The following is a 16,853-nucleotide window of genomic DNA, read 5'->3' as shown; positions in this document are numbered from 1 at the left end:
AGTGAGATACACTTGACTGTGGAAATATCTGCCCAGGGAAAGTCTAGAGGGGAAAATGATCAATTGAAATAAATTTATATTAAATAGTACAAATGTCTAACGAAGCATGCACCCAGCAAACACCAGGTAGCTTATACTTCTGTAAAAATGCTGGCACTGATTTAGGAGCAGAATATATCTCAACTAAATGCATCTATAGCTCCAGCAGGTTTCTGCTGCCCATACACCCTGACAAGAATCTTTCCTATACCTGACACTACAAGTTCAAACCCCTGGATGCTATTATAAGTATTTCTTTTTAATCATTAGGTGTTTTTCTGGCTGATGCAGAGGCCAAAGGGAAGCTTTTGGGTGCAGACTGCTAATGCAGCATCACCTTGCCCGGTGTATACCTCTTTGGCAGCTCCAAAATGAATCACAATGAGGAGCAGCAGCATCTTCTGCTCATCTACGCCAAGAGGCCGCTGGCTCGTGAGAGTGCCCAAAGAGGACAGTGGTCTCAGCAAGGCACCTCCACGTTTCTCCACATCTGCTTTTTCATCCTGGTCCTCTCCTTCACTCCCTTAGTACCTAGGTTATGTATTAGGTATGCATATGTTCAGAGTTTTTTCACCACTACTGCTCTAAGCTTTTCATGACCAGGTATGCACAGAATCAATATTGGAGCTCCCTTGATTCAGCACCTGCCTGTTCTTGACATTTAATCTATCTGTAGTGATTAGGATCTGTCACGAAGGCACAGCAAGAGATTGTTGATGGCAATACAAGAGCAAAGAGCCATTTTTGTAGGTCTTCCTGCTGAGTCCACCCTGGAGATGCTCCTATGTCTGGCACTCACAGCCTGCCACTAGAACCAAGGGCCACCATGGGACGCAAGTGGGATGATGGATTAGAAAAATGGCTGTGAAATTTCTCATACATTTCCTGCAAGTTTTGAAGTCAGGCCTCCCTGTATGACATCTCATCCCTCCTCTTCACAGCTGCTTCTCATTTCCCAGCCATAGTCTTCCTGTTTTGCTGATTTTTTTTTATTTTTTTTATTTATTTATTTTTTTTTTTTTTTGGAAAGGTGCAGGCAGGGCTGTGCTTAACAGCTGCACACAATTCTCCCCTGGCCATGCCTGCTCCCATCACTATATATAGCCTCAGACAGGCCAAACAAATGGAGCAGGGCTGGGGTTAATAATCACAAAATGGAGTTCAGCTGTCTCTGAACTGTGATTTACTGGGACCCAAGCCAGGCAAGTTCCTCCTCATGTCCTTGCTGTAGAGTTGTCCACAAGGGACTACTCTTTTCAAAAGGGGAAAAATTATTTGAACTGCCTTTTTGCTAGCTGAAACTTGAGAAGATGTGAAATGATTCAAGTAGGTCTGTTGTTGGATGAGGTCTCTAGGGAGGTGCTGGTGTGATGTGGAAGGGCACTATGCATGGTGATGTGCCACCTTCTCCATCTTTAGAAGCTCGGAGCCAGGAGAATGGGTGAGTTTAACCTGGCCCTTGTTCTTCATTGGGGCTGGTGGTGGCTGAACAGTTGTTAATGGCAATACCCCATGAGGAATGTGGTTGTCAGAGTTGCTCTCAGTCAATAAGTGCATCCCAGTGGGAAGGTCTGCTCCGGGGTTAGAGGTGTGAGGGTCTGTCAGTCTGTGTCCCCTACCCATTTCATGTCAGGTGTCCACAATGTTCTTGGTGTTGGATATCCTGTCTGTTTGTCCCATGGATAGAGACTGGATACAGCTGTCCCCTTTCCTGAGGGGTCTTAGCCCAATTGGTGTCCCCTGTGTTGGTTGCTGCTCTGTGCTGTGCAGGGGTACCCTGTGCCCCTGGGGTGACCTGCCTGGGGGTTCATACCTCTGTTCCCTGCACAATCCCAATATTGATGGGAAGAACCTGCAGCGCAAAGCTGGGGCTCAAATTACTTTGTGTACTAATTATTAACAATCAGCCTGAGCCAGGCTGCTGTGCTCACTTCAGAGCCAAAAACCAGAGCCAAAGTACATGGGCAGGATTCAGACAGCATCCAGTCCATCCCAGTCCTGCCTCTTGGGTGTGCTGAACACCATCCCAGGGTCTCCCTTGCAGAGGCTGTAAGGAGGCCGTAGTGTCACACGTGTGGCATTGCCACCTTCCCTCCAGACACGGGGCACCCAGCACCCTGTGGTGTGCTCTCCCAAGCAGCCTCTCGTACACCCTGGTCCTCAACAGCTCGGAGTATTTTTAGCTGGCGTGCCTTGCAGACGTAACTCTTCTCCTGAAGAAACAAACCTGCTCGTTTTCTGCCTTCTATGGAGAGATATGGCTCCAGGCAGCTCTCCTCCCCCTGCCTCGCGCATCCACTGCCTGCACCCACGCTGCTGCTCCTCCGGCTTCTAAGTTGCTGATGGGCTGCTTAGTGTCCAAGGGCAATTTTGGCAGTCCTCTGCTCACCTTTCAGGCAGGGAGGTGGATCTTGGGTGATGGGAGGGCAGGCTCGTGGCTGCTGGAAGCAAAGACCAAGCTCTTGTAAGCGTGCCAGGGCAGGTGGGATGCATCTGACAGCTTAAGACCCTTGGACCCAAGCAGCACAGCTTAGGTCTTTGTGCTTTGACTGGAAGAGGTGAGGTCCTGAAGGCATGTTCAACACAAAGACATACAGGCACCTAGTAGGATTTTCAGCAAAGCTCATACTGTTTGTTACCCAAAGGCTTTTCAAAATCCATCGGCCCCTTTCTACTCCTAAACACCATCTCAGGCCTGCCCTGGCCTCATTAGTTGCAGAAATAGTAGCCTATAATTTTCCAGCATGTGAAGGGAATGTTATTCATCCTTTGAGTAGTTTCTGAGTGACAAAGCTGCTAAAATGCCTGGCTGTATCTATGCAATTTAAAGAACCCTCCTTCTCCCTATGCTGCCTCAGCTTTCCCAACCCTAAATGAACTGACTGTCCACACTGATGTGACCATGCCTTGCTTGAGAGGACACAAGGTGAGAAGCCAGTGGTGGCAGATATCATGGCATCTGCCAACAAACATTGGCCCTGGAGTTGCTCAGGTCTTCTGCCACCTGACCCCAAAAAGCAATGTGGCACGGCCGTGCCACCGTGCCTTTCTGCCATGCCCCCAAATCTCCCACTGCTGGGGATACTGGGACTTCTTTACTGGGCTGCTGTACCAGCATCAGGGAGATGGCAGTGAGGGGAAATCTTGCACTGAAGGAGAACTGCGCAAGTTAGTCCACGCTGAGCCACTGCATTTGGTGTGCTGGGTCACGCAGGGCTCAGGAAGGGGACTGTCACTGTTGGGTATAGTCTGAGAGGAGTCATCCCAGGCTTAACTGGGACCATCATCTACAGAAAAGAGGGACAGCACAAAACAAGGCCAAAGTAGTCCCTCCACTTCATCCCTGTCCCAAAACAATCTGCTGTGCAGATTGCAAGTTTGCAGAAAGCTCGCAGGCTGCCTGTGTGTATGCACAGCATCTTTTGGGAGTGTCCCAGAACATCATTCCCACATGGTGTGAGTGTTCTCCATGTATGTCTTTATGTTCCTCTGTGCTAGCCTACAGTTCCCCTGAAATTTCTTAAAATTTTGAAATTCCTCATTGCCATGTACATCCTTAAATGCAGCAGGGTGTACCCGCAAGGCAGCTGCATGAATCGCAAATAAGCATTTGTGGACTACGTGAAGATTTCCCTTTGAGAGAGATGTGTACATAGCTAGGGATTTTGGGAGCCCACTGGAATGCGTAGAGGTTTGTTTTTTTCATGATAAAGCCTTGAAGAAGTGCTCTTGGAAAATGCCAGCACCGATTAAAGGACTGGGGCTTAGCATTTGCACAACTGTGGAAGTTCAAAGGAGCTAGGCATATGCTTTCCTTCAGAGGATGGGTCACGGCATGGTTTCTGAAATCCCTGCTCACTGCCTGCTCCATCCCTGGGTCTCTGTGTTCCCACCTCAAAGTCCACTGGGTGCCACTTTCCAGCTCCTTCTACAGCATGAACCCACCACCCACATTTGCAGTAAGGGGTGTCTGTATGTTCTCACATTCCCCATACACCTAAAAAGCCAATACCCCAAAATACCCCAAAAGCTCTGTACAGCCTCTGTGTCCTCCATATTCTTCTTTCAGGGCAGAACTGACCCTTCCAGGAGATTCTGTCTGCTCCTGTGCCAAAGCAGCCACGTGCACCTCGGGTCCTCAGACAAGGGTCCTTCCAACCAGCAACTGTGGGACATGCTCCCTCTGACTGCTGGGGTGCAGACGTGCACAAAATCCTTCTCTCTTACCCTGCTGACAGCCTGTCCGTCTGCAGGGTAGTGTTCAGAGTTTGCCTTTGGCCTCAGGGACCTCTGATAGAGACAGAACTTCTTTGGGACAGAACTTATTTTGGGTGGCCATCCCCAACCCTTCAGATACACCTCCCAACACGAACACCTTCAGGAACCTCCTTAGATCCACCATCACGACCACTTCCAGTGCTGAAGCTGCCACACAACATCTTTTGGGTTCTCCTGTTGGTAGAACATGAGTTTTCCTGGCTAGTCGCCTCCGCCTTTGAAACACAAAGATTTTAATCTTTCACCCTCTTTCTTCCTCTTGGGAGACTTTGGTCAGTCTTCTTAATTAGACAGGATTGCCTCACTTCCTTAGATATGGAAATGTCTCTTTGTTAAACAAGGCAGTACCTCTTATCTCTGCCTGGCCTTTAAACAACTCTGCTTTTGGCAGTTCATTCTGTGTCCTTACACCTAACATGCAAATGATGCAAATATCCAACTAGGTAAAAGTTTGTAACTCATTATAAAAACTTGGCTCAGACCCGGAGCAGGAGTGATCCTGTTTGGGGGCATGGAATTCTGCATGGCTGATTGCCAAACTCTCTCCTAAGCACATCTTTACCACGGCCATTTCCTTTCCCCTCGGATCTTTCCCCATTATTTTTATTTTTCCTCTTTTTCCTCTTTCAGGTTAACAGGCTCTTTTATCAGAGACCAGAATCAGAAAAATCCCAAGAACAGTTTTTTACCTGTGGGGCTTCTCCATGACAGGACTGCCTGGGACACCTCAGGATGTGACTTCTCATGTTGGGGAGAAAGCAGCCCTCAGTCTCAGCTTTCTGCAGTCTGATGGATCCTCCCAGCCCCCTGCTAGAACTTGCCCTGCCGTGGCCATGAATGTGAATTTTTGCTGCTGTCAGTTGTGAGGACAAAAATAAACAATTTTCTCCCTCATCCTGGTGACGGGAAAACTAAACTTTTGCTTTTGAGAAGACTTCAGCTGTTTCTATTCTCAGGAACTTACATCTACCTGTTAGAGCAGGACTGGCATCGCTTGGTTTTTAGAGGTGGGAGAAGGATGACCATGCGTCCTCTTTTCCACTGACACTGTTCCAGTTGGCATTAATGGATAATTTGTGCTTGGGCTGGAAATAGCCAGGACAGGTTGACTATGACTCTCCAATCCAGGAGTGGGGTGGAGAGCCCCGACTCCACTCTCAGGAGAGTTTGTGTGCTCTCTGCACAAAGCAGGGCAACTTCGGCGGAAGAGGTGGAGTCCATCCCTTCGCAGAGCTCCTGGGAGGATTCTCCTGGCTGCTGGAGATTTTCCTTCCCTCAGATAGAGGCAAAACCTGAAGCCGGGTGTCCAGCGTTAGGCCAGCTGCTATTATTGAAAGGGACACTTGGGGTGGCGATGGGTGAGGCAGGAAGAGCATTGCTATCTTCCTCCTGGAGCTGAAACCTGAAGACAAGGTCCTTCAGAAAGGTGGAGGCTACAAGCCTTGGAAATGGTTTGGGGCTGGGAATCCCAGGTGGAAGGAGCCACCTCCTGGAAAGACTAAGGCTTGCAAGCATCGAAGGAGGTCAATCCCTCGGCTTCTCCCCCACTCTCCTGCTTTCCTCCTTGCATTCATCCTCATGAACTCATCCTGGACTAGGACCATGGGGGTGAGATGCTCAAAAGCTCAGAGCTGCAAAACTATTGTGCTGTGGTCCAAATTCCCCTACAGACCTAGTGCAAGATGCTGTGTCTGCGTCCTTCAGCATGTAGGAGGCCCCACCGGCCTTTTGCACAAACACCAGTGGTTTCTCCTCAAAGAAAAGTAATGAGGAGTGAAGGACAGGTAATGATGTGGCCAAGATCCTCGAGCATCAGGGGGACAGCAGTGGGAACAGAGCCAAGAATAGGCATGCAACAAAATCTCACCCTGGACACCTTCTCTTGAATGACCAGAGAGGAAGCCCTCTCTTCAGCTCCCATAACGTTTCTTTATAAGTGCCGAAAACTTTAGCAAAAACTAGATATAGGCATCTAAATGAGTTCTGTGCTTTTGCAACTTTTACCCAGCATTATAACAGTGTTTAGCACCTTAGAGTGCAGCTGGCTTCACTTTTCTGAACAAATTCAAAATAAAATCCTCAGATTGGACCTTTTTTCCCAGATCGCAGCTGACTCTGTGTTTGGAATCTGTATGTTTTTCCCTAGACAAATCCTTGAAGGGAAAGATGGCTTCAGGCTGGGCAGAGATCAGCTCGTTGCACAGGAGCGGGAACAGGAGAGAGTGTGACTTGCAGTAAGCTATTGAAGGAAATTAATCTGTTCAGTACGTCAAAACCCAACAGCTTCTCAATCTGTTATTCCACTGTGTGTTTAGTGACACTGGAAAATACTGGATTTAACGGGATTTGAAAGTGATAAAATGCATAACAATAATCAATTTCCAGGAGTTAAACCCAGGTGCAATCAAACAAGAAAAAAGACACCGGGTTTGGTGGTGACTTAACATCATCAAAAAAAGTGTTCTTTGTTAGGCCGTTAAATTATTGAGGAAAAAAATTGAGAAGCTTGTTGTGTGCAAATCCAGAGCAGATGCTTCTGGAAAACGCTGTACACGTCGGGCCCAGTAATGGGTTGTGTCGGATGAAAGCTCCTATCTTGGGACAAACCTGAGGACTGTCAGATGAGGAAACTGTGCTTTTCTGACCCCTAAATCCCAAAGCCTGTGTCTGAGTGGTGCTTCAGTTGCCGAGGTCTGTCCCTCGCTATGCCCGAGGATGTCTGTTCCTTTTAATTTCTCTCCAGCCCTCTGTTTCCCACCTGCTCTATCAGATGGACTGTTTCCCTTGGTCTATCACTTCACAGTGCAATTTCCCTTTTTGCTTTGGACTGGGAGCGCTGGGTTAATGCCGCCCTCGTAGGGTGTCAGCATTGCACAACCACTTAACCCTCTCTGGATAAGACATAGATGGGAAAGACAAAAGAAGAACCGAATTCTCTGCCGGTGACACTTTCTCCCAGCCAACAAACAAAAGTTTTATTAGCTAAGCCCTCTCAGATGCTGCATTCCAGCTTGGTAACATTTCGGTAACACATTGCAAACGTTTGACTCATAGAAACTTGGAAGGCTGGAGCCGGGGGAGGGGGAAGAGCGTCACATTCCCATTCCCGGGCAGGGTTTGGTTGTTGGATTTTTTTTTTTTTTTAAAAGAACTGAAACTTCTCTCTGTTTAATGAAAAAAAAGTGTTTGAGCCTGACGGCTTTCACCGTCTTGCATTGTGTTTGGGAGAGAGGGGCTGGGGGAGGAGGGCTTACGCTGCCAAGGGAGGAACCCAGGGCAGCTGAACTCGCTTTTCTTCTGCAAGTTTTTTTTTTTTTTTTTCTCCCTCTGTGTTCCCAGGACAGGGTTGGCTTTCTAGGTTTGATAAAGCATTTCCTTCCATTGTCATTCTATACGGCCTCTGGGCCCTTCTCTCAGTCCCTCCCCTTTTGCCGTCCCCCCTCTTTCTCTCTCTCTCTTCCTGAACTTTAGTGAATCTTGAGATATAAAGAAAGCAGCTGCCTCCCTTAAGCACATCTTGAACAATGAGACCTCATCTCCAAGGGCTTTAATTCCTCTGGATGCAAGGACAAAGCCAGGGTGAGTAGCCTGCTAGTGACTCTGCCCGTCACCGCATCCGCAAACGCGGCCGTTCCCGGTGGGTTCTCGCGTCCGTCCCCGCAGCGTCGGGGTCCTCTCGCTGCTCTCAGGCTGCCGAGGTACCGTAGAGCACAAAAGCAGATGCTGTAAACGTTAAAATTCTCAAAACCCAACCCAGCGCTGCCTGAGAAAGTGCGGACGCTGTCCCCATCGGACACGCGTGCTGGAGAAGGCTTTGCCACCCAGCTGTGTGCCTGGATTTGGGTCACCCGCTGGCTCCCCTCCTTGGGAGACTGGGCAAAAACCTGGCTCTTAGCAAGGTAGGAGGAATCCTGATCTCAAAGGCAAAGAAAAACAAATATGATGCAATCAAGCGTGGCTCTGAGCGGGGCTGCAGGAGGGCAATATTCCCCGCAGCTTTGGGGCTGTGTAATTCAGGGGCGACACCAAAAGAGGAGCTCGGAAAGGCTCCGGGTGGGAAACACCTCCGTGATCCAGGGACGCTTGGTTTTGGAGGCGAGGGCTGCGTCGTGTGGATGCTGCAGACCTTCCCGCCGGTGTCCGTGGCGTTTCTGCTCTCTTGCCTTCAACAGCCTCGTAGGAATTTTCCAGCCTGTTTTAAATGGCGAAGAGAGAGGTGGGCTGGAGAACAGGGAAACTGCTGCTCGGCGCAGGGGATCTGTGACTTGTAACCGCTGCATCCCAGGGAGAAAGCGGCCAGCGGGGCTCGCTGCGGTGCGTGCTGGGGACCGCAGAAAGCAGGCAGAGGTGCAGCGTGTGTTGTCATTGTAAAGAGTGTTATCCGGAGTCTGGTTTTGCCCAAGTGACCTGTTTAGATTTTTTCGTGCAGAAAAAGCAGGAGGCAAAATACAGGACACTTCAGCAGCAGTGTGATATATGTTAATTAATTGAATTCAGGACAAGTGATGAAGCTGCTGCCTAATGTGCAACTTCCAATAGCGGGTCCCAGTCTTACCCTCCCAGGAAACTGTAAATGATTCACATGGGAGACCGTGACAGACAAGAAGGCCTATTGCAGATATATCTTTAAGATCTTCCCAAGGGATTGCACGCCACAAAAAAGCACATTGTAAACGTGCCAGCTCCTCTTCCAGAGCAGCTTCCCAGGACACTTGCTCTGGTTGATGTGCACCAAAACAGCTCTGTGTTCCTGGCACTTCCCTGCTGTTCTTTCTGGCAGGCCTTTGCAAACAGCTAAAATACGCTCATCTCGTGAAATCTTCCTTTCAAGGTGTTTGCATTCCCTGAGCTCTCACGTGCTCTGATGTACTTGCTGGTGGAGCAGTCCCTCCCTTTGCGTCCACCATTAATGCAAACTTATTTTGCTTGCAGTGCCTAGGTGACAATGGGAACAAAGGAGCAGGGACCATGACTCTGAAGGATGTCTGAGGTCAAAAAGTCCCCTCTCTCATTTGTATCGGCTCCTCTATTTGCTGAATAGCTTGCAATGCGTTCCCTACTCTCGTGTTACGTAGAGGAACTGGGGGCAAACTGATGGTGATGCATGTGGGCCGCATGGCAGCGCGGGAACCTGTGGTACAATGTGGGCTAAGGACAGCGGTACTAGATGTACTTTGGCAAATGGGAAGTGCTGCATGCTTAAGAGAAATGTTGCTGGTTAGGGCATGTTCCTCAGACTGGTAACCACCAGAGTTTGAAAAGCAGAGGAGGGAAAACCAGCGACATGCTGCGGTAGCTGCTTTTGGGGAGGGGAAGGTGCTCCAGCAGTTCTGCCACTTTTCCCATCTCTCAGCTGCCCCTTCACCTCTGCCATTGACCTCGTGTGATTATGGAGTGGTTAAACTGGGCCCTAAGGGTTTATTTTTCACCTCAGTTGCTCAATGTTAGCTCAGTGATCTGGTTAACAATACGATGCCACAAGCCATAGTAGTGCTGCCGCTGCGTGCGCCGTGCTGGTGGGATCAAATGGCCTCGGTGGAAAGTCCTTAAGGCTTCACTGCCAAAGACACCGTGAAGTGGAATGACTCCCAGGTTGAGGATTCGATTGCATGCAACTAAATACAGCCCAGATGCTGTTATCTAATGACCCCAGGTGTCTGTACTCACCCCCCTCCTTTGAGTTTCTCTTCTCCATCTGTGTCCAGTATCTGTTGTCTGCACTGAAATACAATTTGTAGGACATAGTATCTTAGCCTAGGAAATACCACAGGGTATCTGAGGTCCTTGGGATGGGGCATGGAGAAGATTGGTGCCTGAAAGTCCATAGCAAGCCTCCATGCCATAATGACTGATCCTCAGATAAATTTTCCTAAAAGCTTTATTACAGGTGAGTTTCCCAAATTTCTGTCTTCTGCCCTAGAACAGGAAAGAAAGTCAGGGATAACTACAATTAGAAAGAATTCCAATGGCTTTATTGATCTCCTTCATCCCATGTATAGGCTTGTCAGGTGAAATTCATCCCAGTTAAGGTGGATGAGCCCAGCTGAGCTGCTCAGCCTTGGCTCCCTTTGCAGGTAGAGGGGAGGAGGGCCAGGCTCTTCTAGGGACTGTTCATCTCAGCAAAAAGCAGGTATTTGATGTGCAATTTTGATCTGGGTAAGTTGAGTCCTTCTAGTAGGGGCTTTAGGAGAAGCAGCTGATGACTTACACACAGAAAAGACAAGAAAAACAGACAGAGGAAAGACAGGTGATAAAGGGAAATTCAGATTAACAGAGTAAACCTGGGCACATGCAAACAATGTGATTTTGTGTTAGAAAACACTGGAAGACTACAGCTGAGAACACAGAAAGTAGGTCAGATGCTGATTGCTGGATTTATTCTAGGAAACCAGCTCTGGACAGGATTTGGCCACCACTCTGGGTAATCAGAAGGACATGCTCCACTTCTCCCGTAAGGCCTAATGTGATACCTAGGCAGATAAAATTAATAGCTCTGTCCTTACTATGTTTTAATCTCACTGGGGTTAATTTTTTTGGAAAATAGTAATGTGGATGCTGCTGAGTGTAGATGTAGGGTGTATTTGCAATGGGGAGCTGTATTTTAGGAAGCAATGCCTTGAAGAAGTTACAGGAGGCTTTGAAAGAAGAAACCTGCTGGTACTGTTTCTGGTATAATATGGCAGTTGAGAAAACAAGCATGATCTTGGGCCTTATAAACACAGGATGATCAAAGAAGGTATAAAAGAGCACTTTTACTACTCATTAAAGCATTACTGAGCCCGTCTGGGGTTCTGTGTCAGTTCAGGTACCTGTTGGAGCATGGCGTGTTCTTATGCTCTAAACAACCAAAAAGCTGTCCTTGCGTTATGCAACACATAAACTGCTCAAAACACGACTGGAAGTCTTCTAGGAGACCTGCAGAACTTGCAGCTTTTGCAAAAACCATCTAGAGAGCCTATGTAGTCTGTTATGCAGAAAGTCAGAGCAGGCTAGATACATTTCTGAGCTTTTCTCTCCTTAAAATGACATTTCTAGTCCAATACAACATCAGGTGTTTTCCCTTCATCCCAGTGCAGCTGTGTTTGTGCCGTTTGCTCTTAGCCAGAAACCTCTACTAAATCCAGCAGCTTTGGGCAGCCCTCTGGTATCTCTGAAAATGGACTAGGAGTTGTGGGTAGAGATGGCTCAGGAACGGACACCGGGCTGGATGGACATACGTAGGATTACTCCAAGGAAGATCAGAGCCCATCAACATAAGGGAAGCAGTCACATTCACTTTAAATCCCATTGACTAAGTTGAAGGAGTTGGTTAAATTGGGCTTTAAAGTAGCAGAATGCGGGAGGTGAAATGAACATCTCCAGGCTTGATATTGAACAGATCTCAGGTCTGCGGCAGAAGGAAACCTCCAAAGCTGTTGCGCTACTGCCTGGGACAGGCATTTTTCCAGCCGGAGCTGACATGTGTTAATATAAATGTAGATGAAACCTTCAGATTTAATGGAGCTTTTCAGAGCATAATTGTGTTCCCTTGATTTTCAGGAAGAGATGAGAACTTTACTGCCACTGAAAGTCTTCCCCACCTCGGTGCCCATAGTCCCCTCCATAGCAGCCTCCAGGAGTTCATCTGTGTTCTTGGCACTTACACAATGAGGAAATTGGCCAGCATTTCCATATTAGCAATCAACTTTCCAGGGATGTTGCATGTATTTTCCAGCAAGGGATGGAACAGCATCAGCAACCCTTTTATCCGCCAGGCCAGGACTGCAATTCTGCAGTAGGAAGGATGAGACATTGTTTAAAAAGACTCAAGCGAGAGCTTTCAGACCGCAAATACCCACAGAGGCCATTCCTTCAGCGCAGGAGCTCTGTATTCAGACCGTGTCCTGGCGCTTGGCCCTCGCCTATTGTCCCTGCTCGGATGTTTTGGCAAGGCACGGTGATTGCTGCCATCACCGCTGCTGCACCCTGCCCCAGCTGTTCCCTTGGACAGCCCCAGTGTCACACCAGTGGGCAAATGGGCAGACTGGGCAAAGGAGGGAGGGACTGGTGGGATGGCAGTGCTGCTCTGCCGACGCTTGTCCCGCTCGATGGAACTTCTTGGCATCTTGATGGACTGACTGTTGGAGATTTTGGCATTCGTCATCCTGGCTTTATGGCCCCGTTTCCTTGGTGAAGCTGAACTTGGGGTCACTCTGTGGGGGCTGTCACACAGGGAAGGGAAACTGGGACAAAGCGCTTAGAAATGGCCTCCTGGAACAGCTGGTAAATTGGGATTGAGGTGATATGATGTGTTTGACTACCCTCGTGGTGCACAGGGATAGGAAGTGAGAGGTACCCAGCTGTGACCTTATTTCCAGTGACACTTGCCTCTTGTCCTCTCCTGGACAGACACAGCCATGCATTGTTTGCGATGCACTTTATGTATTAATTGGGCTTGGTTAATTCACCAGGAAGTTTACTTTAAAAGCAAATAAAACCAGTGAGCAGCTATAATGCCAGGAAACAGGTAAACTTTTTTTTTCCAAACAAATCAGGTGGGTGGGGCAAAAAAAAAATCTTGCCTGATTTTTGCAAGCATTTAGCAAGTTTGGGATGGCCGCACCTGATAGTTATAACATCACCAGACAAACTGCTAAGTCATGGGGGTTTGTGTGGTGGCCACACAGGAAGACCCTGTGGCCACACACATTCCCCCACCCTTGAAATTTGCTGTCCAAGACTATTGCGGGGCTATTGATGACTCTGGAATAGTTATTCCATCAGCCCATAGTCGGATATAGTTTGCTGTTGCTTTGGCATCTTTCAAATGCAAAATGCACCGAAGGAAAAAAAAATAAAATCATTGTGCTCTGCTTTGCGCCGTGTCTGGCAGATGCGTACGGGTCTGTAAAACCCATCCTGAGCTTAGCAGCACCGGTGCAAACCTACAGCGGAGCGAGCGTGTCGGGACTCAAGGTGCCGCAGCTTGCACCCCTGGAACGGAGGGTGGGATAGGAGGAGATGGAGCCTTTCTCGAAGGTCACCAGGTCTGGCTGTCAGTCCATGGTTTCTGCTAGTCCCCAGCAGGCTGGGAGACAGGTAACACCGTGGTTCAGCCTGCTTTAGCCTTTTTTTTTCACGCCAGCCTGCTCCTCCCTGGTAACTGCTCGCCGTCCTTTGTTCTTGAACCATATTTCTCACCACGTCGTCAGGCGCGCTCAGCGAGACGGAGAAAAGTGCTCCCTTTCAAACACAAAGTCCCAGGACAACCCTGGCCTTTTTGTTTCTTTTTCTTTTTTTTTTTTCTTTTTTTTTTTTCTGTGCTTGCTTTCATGCTGGGAGAGCAGTTTTTCCAGCCAGCCTGGCTTTGGAAAAGCCCAGAGCACCGGACATGTGCAGAATGAGCAATGCCGGAGTTTCAGGGCTCAGCCTGGAGGACCCTGGGCTGGACAGACGGACAGCGGGCTGGACAGACAGGCACCAGGCTGGAGGACCTGTAAGCAGGCAAATAGTCTCACAGGGGAGGAAAGGGGTTGTTCTGGGCTTTGGGGACAGAGCGTGGCTTTGAAGGGAGTACAGGCTTTCCGGAGATAGATTTTGAGTTGGAGGCATCCTGAAGCTTCGGGTTTTGGAGCAAAACTATTTCCTCCATCTCTTCGTGCCTGTGCTTTAAATCTGGTAAACAGCATGTGCTCAGTTTTGGTCATTCATTCAGTGAGACCCAGACCCTATAACTCACTTGATAAATACCGCAGCAAAGTCTGCTTCTGCTGGCACAGAGGCTGATCTGAGCGCTGACAGTACACACCAGGATGGGGAGGACCTGGCTGTTGAATCCTGCTGACTTTTCAGATCAATCTCTTCCCTGTGATTTGTCTAGACAAAAGGTTTTCAGCAAGTTGGAAAAGCACTGTGAGATTCCTGGGCATTTCACAGCCCTCAGCATCCTCTGGCCCCTTTATGGAGGTGAAACCCTGAAATTATGAGAAGCTCAAGATCATATTGCTGTGCGACTCCTAGGAATGATTTATAGTCCAGGGACTATAAATCCTGCTCTGCTCAGATGTAATAAGAAAGGATCCCTCTTCCCATTTCCTGAATTCATTATATGTAAGACAAGTGAAATTTGCATTAGAACAAAAAGAAAATCTCTAGCAGATCAGAAAGGAAACATTCCTATACGTGAAACTAAATCTCAAACCAAAACTGAGACAAGCAAAGTAAAGACCAGACACAGGGACCTGGTTTAAAAAGTCACAGGCACCTGAGATGGGTCTTGGGCAGGAAGGTGGTGTTATCTGCCAGCTTAGTGATTTAAACAGCCCCTAAGCCTGTGGGAGAGGTGAGATGGGTTCCCATCTCCTGGGGAGGGTCAGAAGGCACCGAGCTACCGCTGCTGTCCTTGTGCAAATGCTTCTCAAGCTTTTCTTCAGAGCCATTAAGGCTGGTGCAGAAGGTTTTTTTAATGAAGTTGGGATTCCTGCCTCAGCCGCAGCATCGGGCGCTGGGGACGCGTGGGGCTGAGCTCAGAGGTAGCTCTGGCTGTCAGCAGTGGTCCTTCACCAAACCCAAGGGTTGGCGACGTTGCTGGAGGCCACCTCTACCACTTCCCAGGGGCGACTGGTTCCTGGGACAGCAGCACCCACCCAGGGTACATGCCCAGGAGGTCGCCTAATCCCTTCTGCTTTCCGCACACGCAGCGTGAGCAAGCACCGCAAGGGGAAGAGGATGAGGGCCTTTTTCAAGGTTACAAGCTTCTTATTTTTGGACGCCTTTCCCTCCTGCTGGAGCTGACCCAGGCTGCGAGCTGTTGAAGTTTTAGGTCCTTTGTTTGTTTAATTGAAGTGCTGTTTGTTTTTGATCACAGGCATTAGATAGGCGCTTCCTCTGCAGGCAGGAAGCAGTGATTTCCTGTTCGTTCGCTGGCCAACTCTCACTGCGCAGGAAACCTCGCTCTGCTGAGTGTTCACTTTTCGTGCAACATTTTTGGAAGGTCTTTCGTGGTGTTGTTTTGTTTTCTCTTTTTTTTTTTTCTTTTCTTCCCCCCCTCCCCCCCCCCCAAGTGGTGCTGGTGGTGTTTGGTCTCCGTAGGAAGGATGTGTAGAGACAGCCCTAAGTCAACGCACGCCGGGCTGAGCGTGCTGGATGATGCTGTTTGCTGAAAATAGTTCCTTTTAGGCTGAAATCTCTTGGTGAGGTCCAAAATGCAGGGAAGACGGTCGCTGTGCTGTGTTCACAGCACCACCAAGCCTCCTGCTACACGAACACATTTGGTTTTGACAGTTATTTGACAATAGCTATGTGTTACCACAGGGCAGTGCAAGTGTACCTTCCTTGTGCTTTTGTGGACCCCACTCAGTGCGGATCCGTGTCTACAAGCACCCGATTTCTTTGCAAGGCTCACCAGTGTCTACCTGTTGCTTTGTTGATGTGTGCCTTGTAGTGAATTTTTTTTTTTTTTTTAATTGGGACACTACTTCATTGACTGTGAAGGAAGGTGTATTTGTAACAAGTCGTTTAAACAACTTGCCCAGCATCACATAAAGACTCGGCACATGAGCAAGGAGTTAAAACAGAGACTTGGATCAAATCTGCCAGGTTTGCCTGCTTGTTTGCTTGCTGGGCTGGAAGGACCTGTAGGCAAATGAATACTTTGAGAATGCAGCAGGTGAAAATTTTATTGCCAATTACCAATTAAATCTGTGATAGATCGCTGTTCTCGGTCTGTGCCCACCGTGGCTGAAATGGATGGTATTTCCCAGCTCCTTTCTAAGGGCAGGCAGCTCATTTCTCATCTCTGCAATACCCCACCAGCCTTGTTCCCTTCTTGATTACAACCGCGTGTCCAGGTCAGTCCCATGAAGCATCAGAGAGGAGTCAGGGATGGGGTTTGAGGCGATGCTCCACACCTGCATAAGTGTTTCTGGGGTGGAAAAGAGCTGCTTAGGCTTTTCTGTCGTATCCCAGACAGGCTCAACAGCAGTTCCTCGGCAGCTCCATGTGCACGGGGATGTTTTTACTCAGCGTATTTATCCTGGTAGCATCTAGGAGCTAACCCAGATAGGGCTTCACTGCAGTGCAATGCCCAGAGGTGAAGCACTGCAGTATCAGATGGCTCCAGCCACAGGAAGCCCGGACAGACAGACGGACACCGCCGCATGAGAGCATTCAAACTGCCCCACGGCAACAGATGCCGACCGTCAGTGCCACGCATACTTGTCTGCCTGAGTTTTTAATTATTTTGCTGTCGTAAAGGGGCTCCCCTGCAGGGAGGGAATTTGTGATGGGAAGAAGAGCGGCTGTAGCAACAAAGCGGGGAGAGAAATGGCAGAGGAAGGGGGAGCAGAGCAGCTCACAGCCCCCCGAGGCGAAGAGCGGGAGGGATTAATCCTGCAAATGCCTGCGCATGGGAGAGAAGATGGTCGGAGGTTTTAGCCAGTGTTGCGCAAGAGCAGCTAGCTGGGGCCGTTCGGCTGCAGGGGGATGAAGCACGGCGGCGGGGGGATGCACGGAGGGGTGGGAGCTGGAGGAGGAGGAGGAGGATGGTCTCTGCTACA

The 16,853-nt window shown here is 48.9% G+C and overlaps 1 protein-coding gene across 1 annotated transcript in view; it reads left to right on the top strand.

Moving 5' to 3' along the window:
• The first annotated feature begins 7,794 nt into the window (after positions 1–7,794).
• Positions 7,795–16,853, top strand: part of HDAC7 (histone deacetylase 7) — a 90,846-nt gene continuing 81,787 nt past the window's right edge. The window contains exon 1 of the mRNA XM_049818716.1: positions 7,795–7,896. Within this exon, the coding sequence (XP_049674673.1) occupies positions 7,878–7,896 (19 nt within the window). The 5' untranslated portion in view covers positions 7,795–7,877. The remainder of the gene's footprint in view (positions 7,897–16,853) is intronic.

The sequence above is a fragment of the Accipiter gentilis genome, chromosome 16 (genome assembly GCF_929443795.1).
Source record: "Accipiter gentilis chromosome 16, bAccGen1.1, whole genome shotgun sequence".
NCBI classification, from domain to species: Eukaryota; Metazoa; Chordata; class Aves; order Accipitriformes; family Accipitridae; genus Astur; species Astur gentilis.
This window is presented reverse-complemented; position numbering and strand designations above follow the sequence as displayed.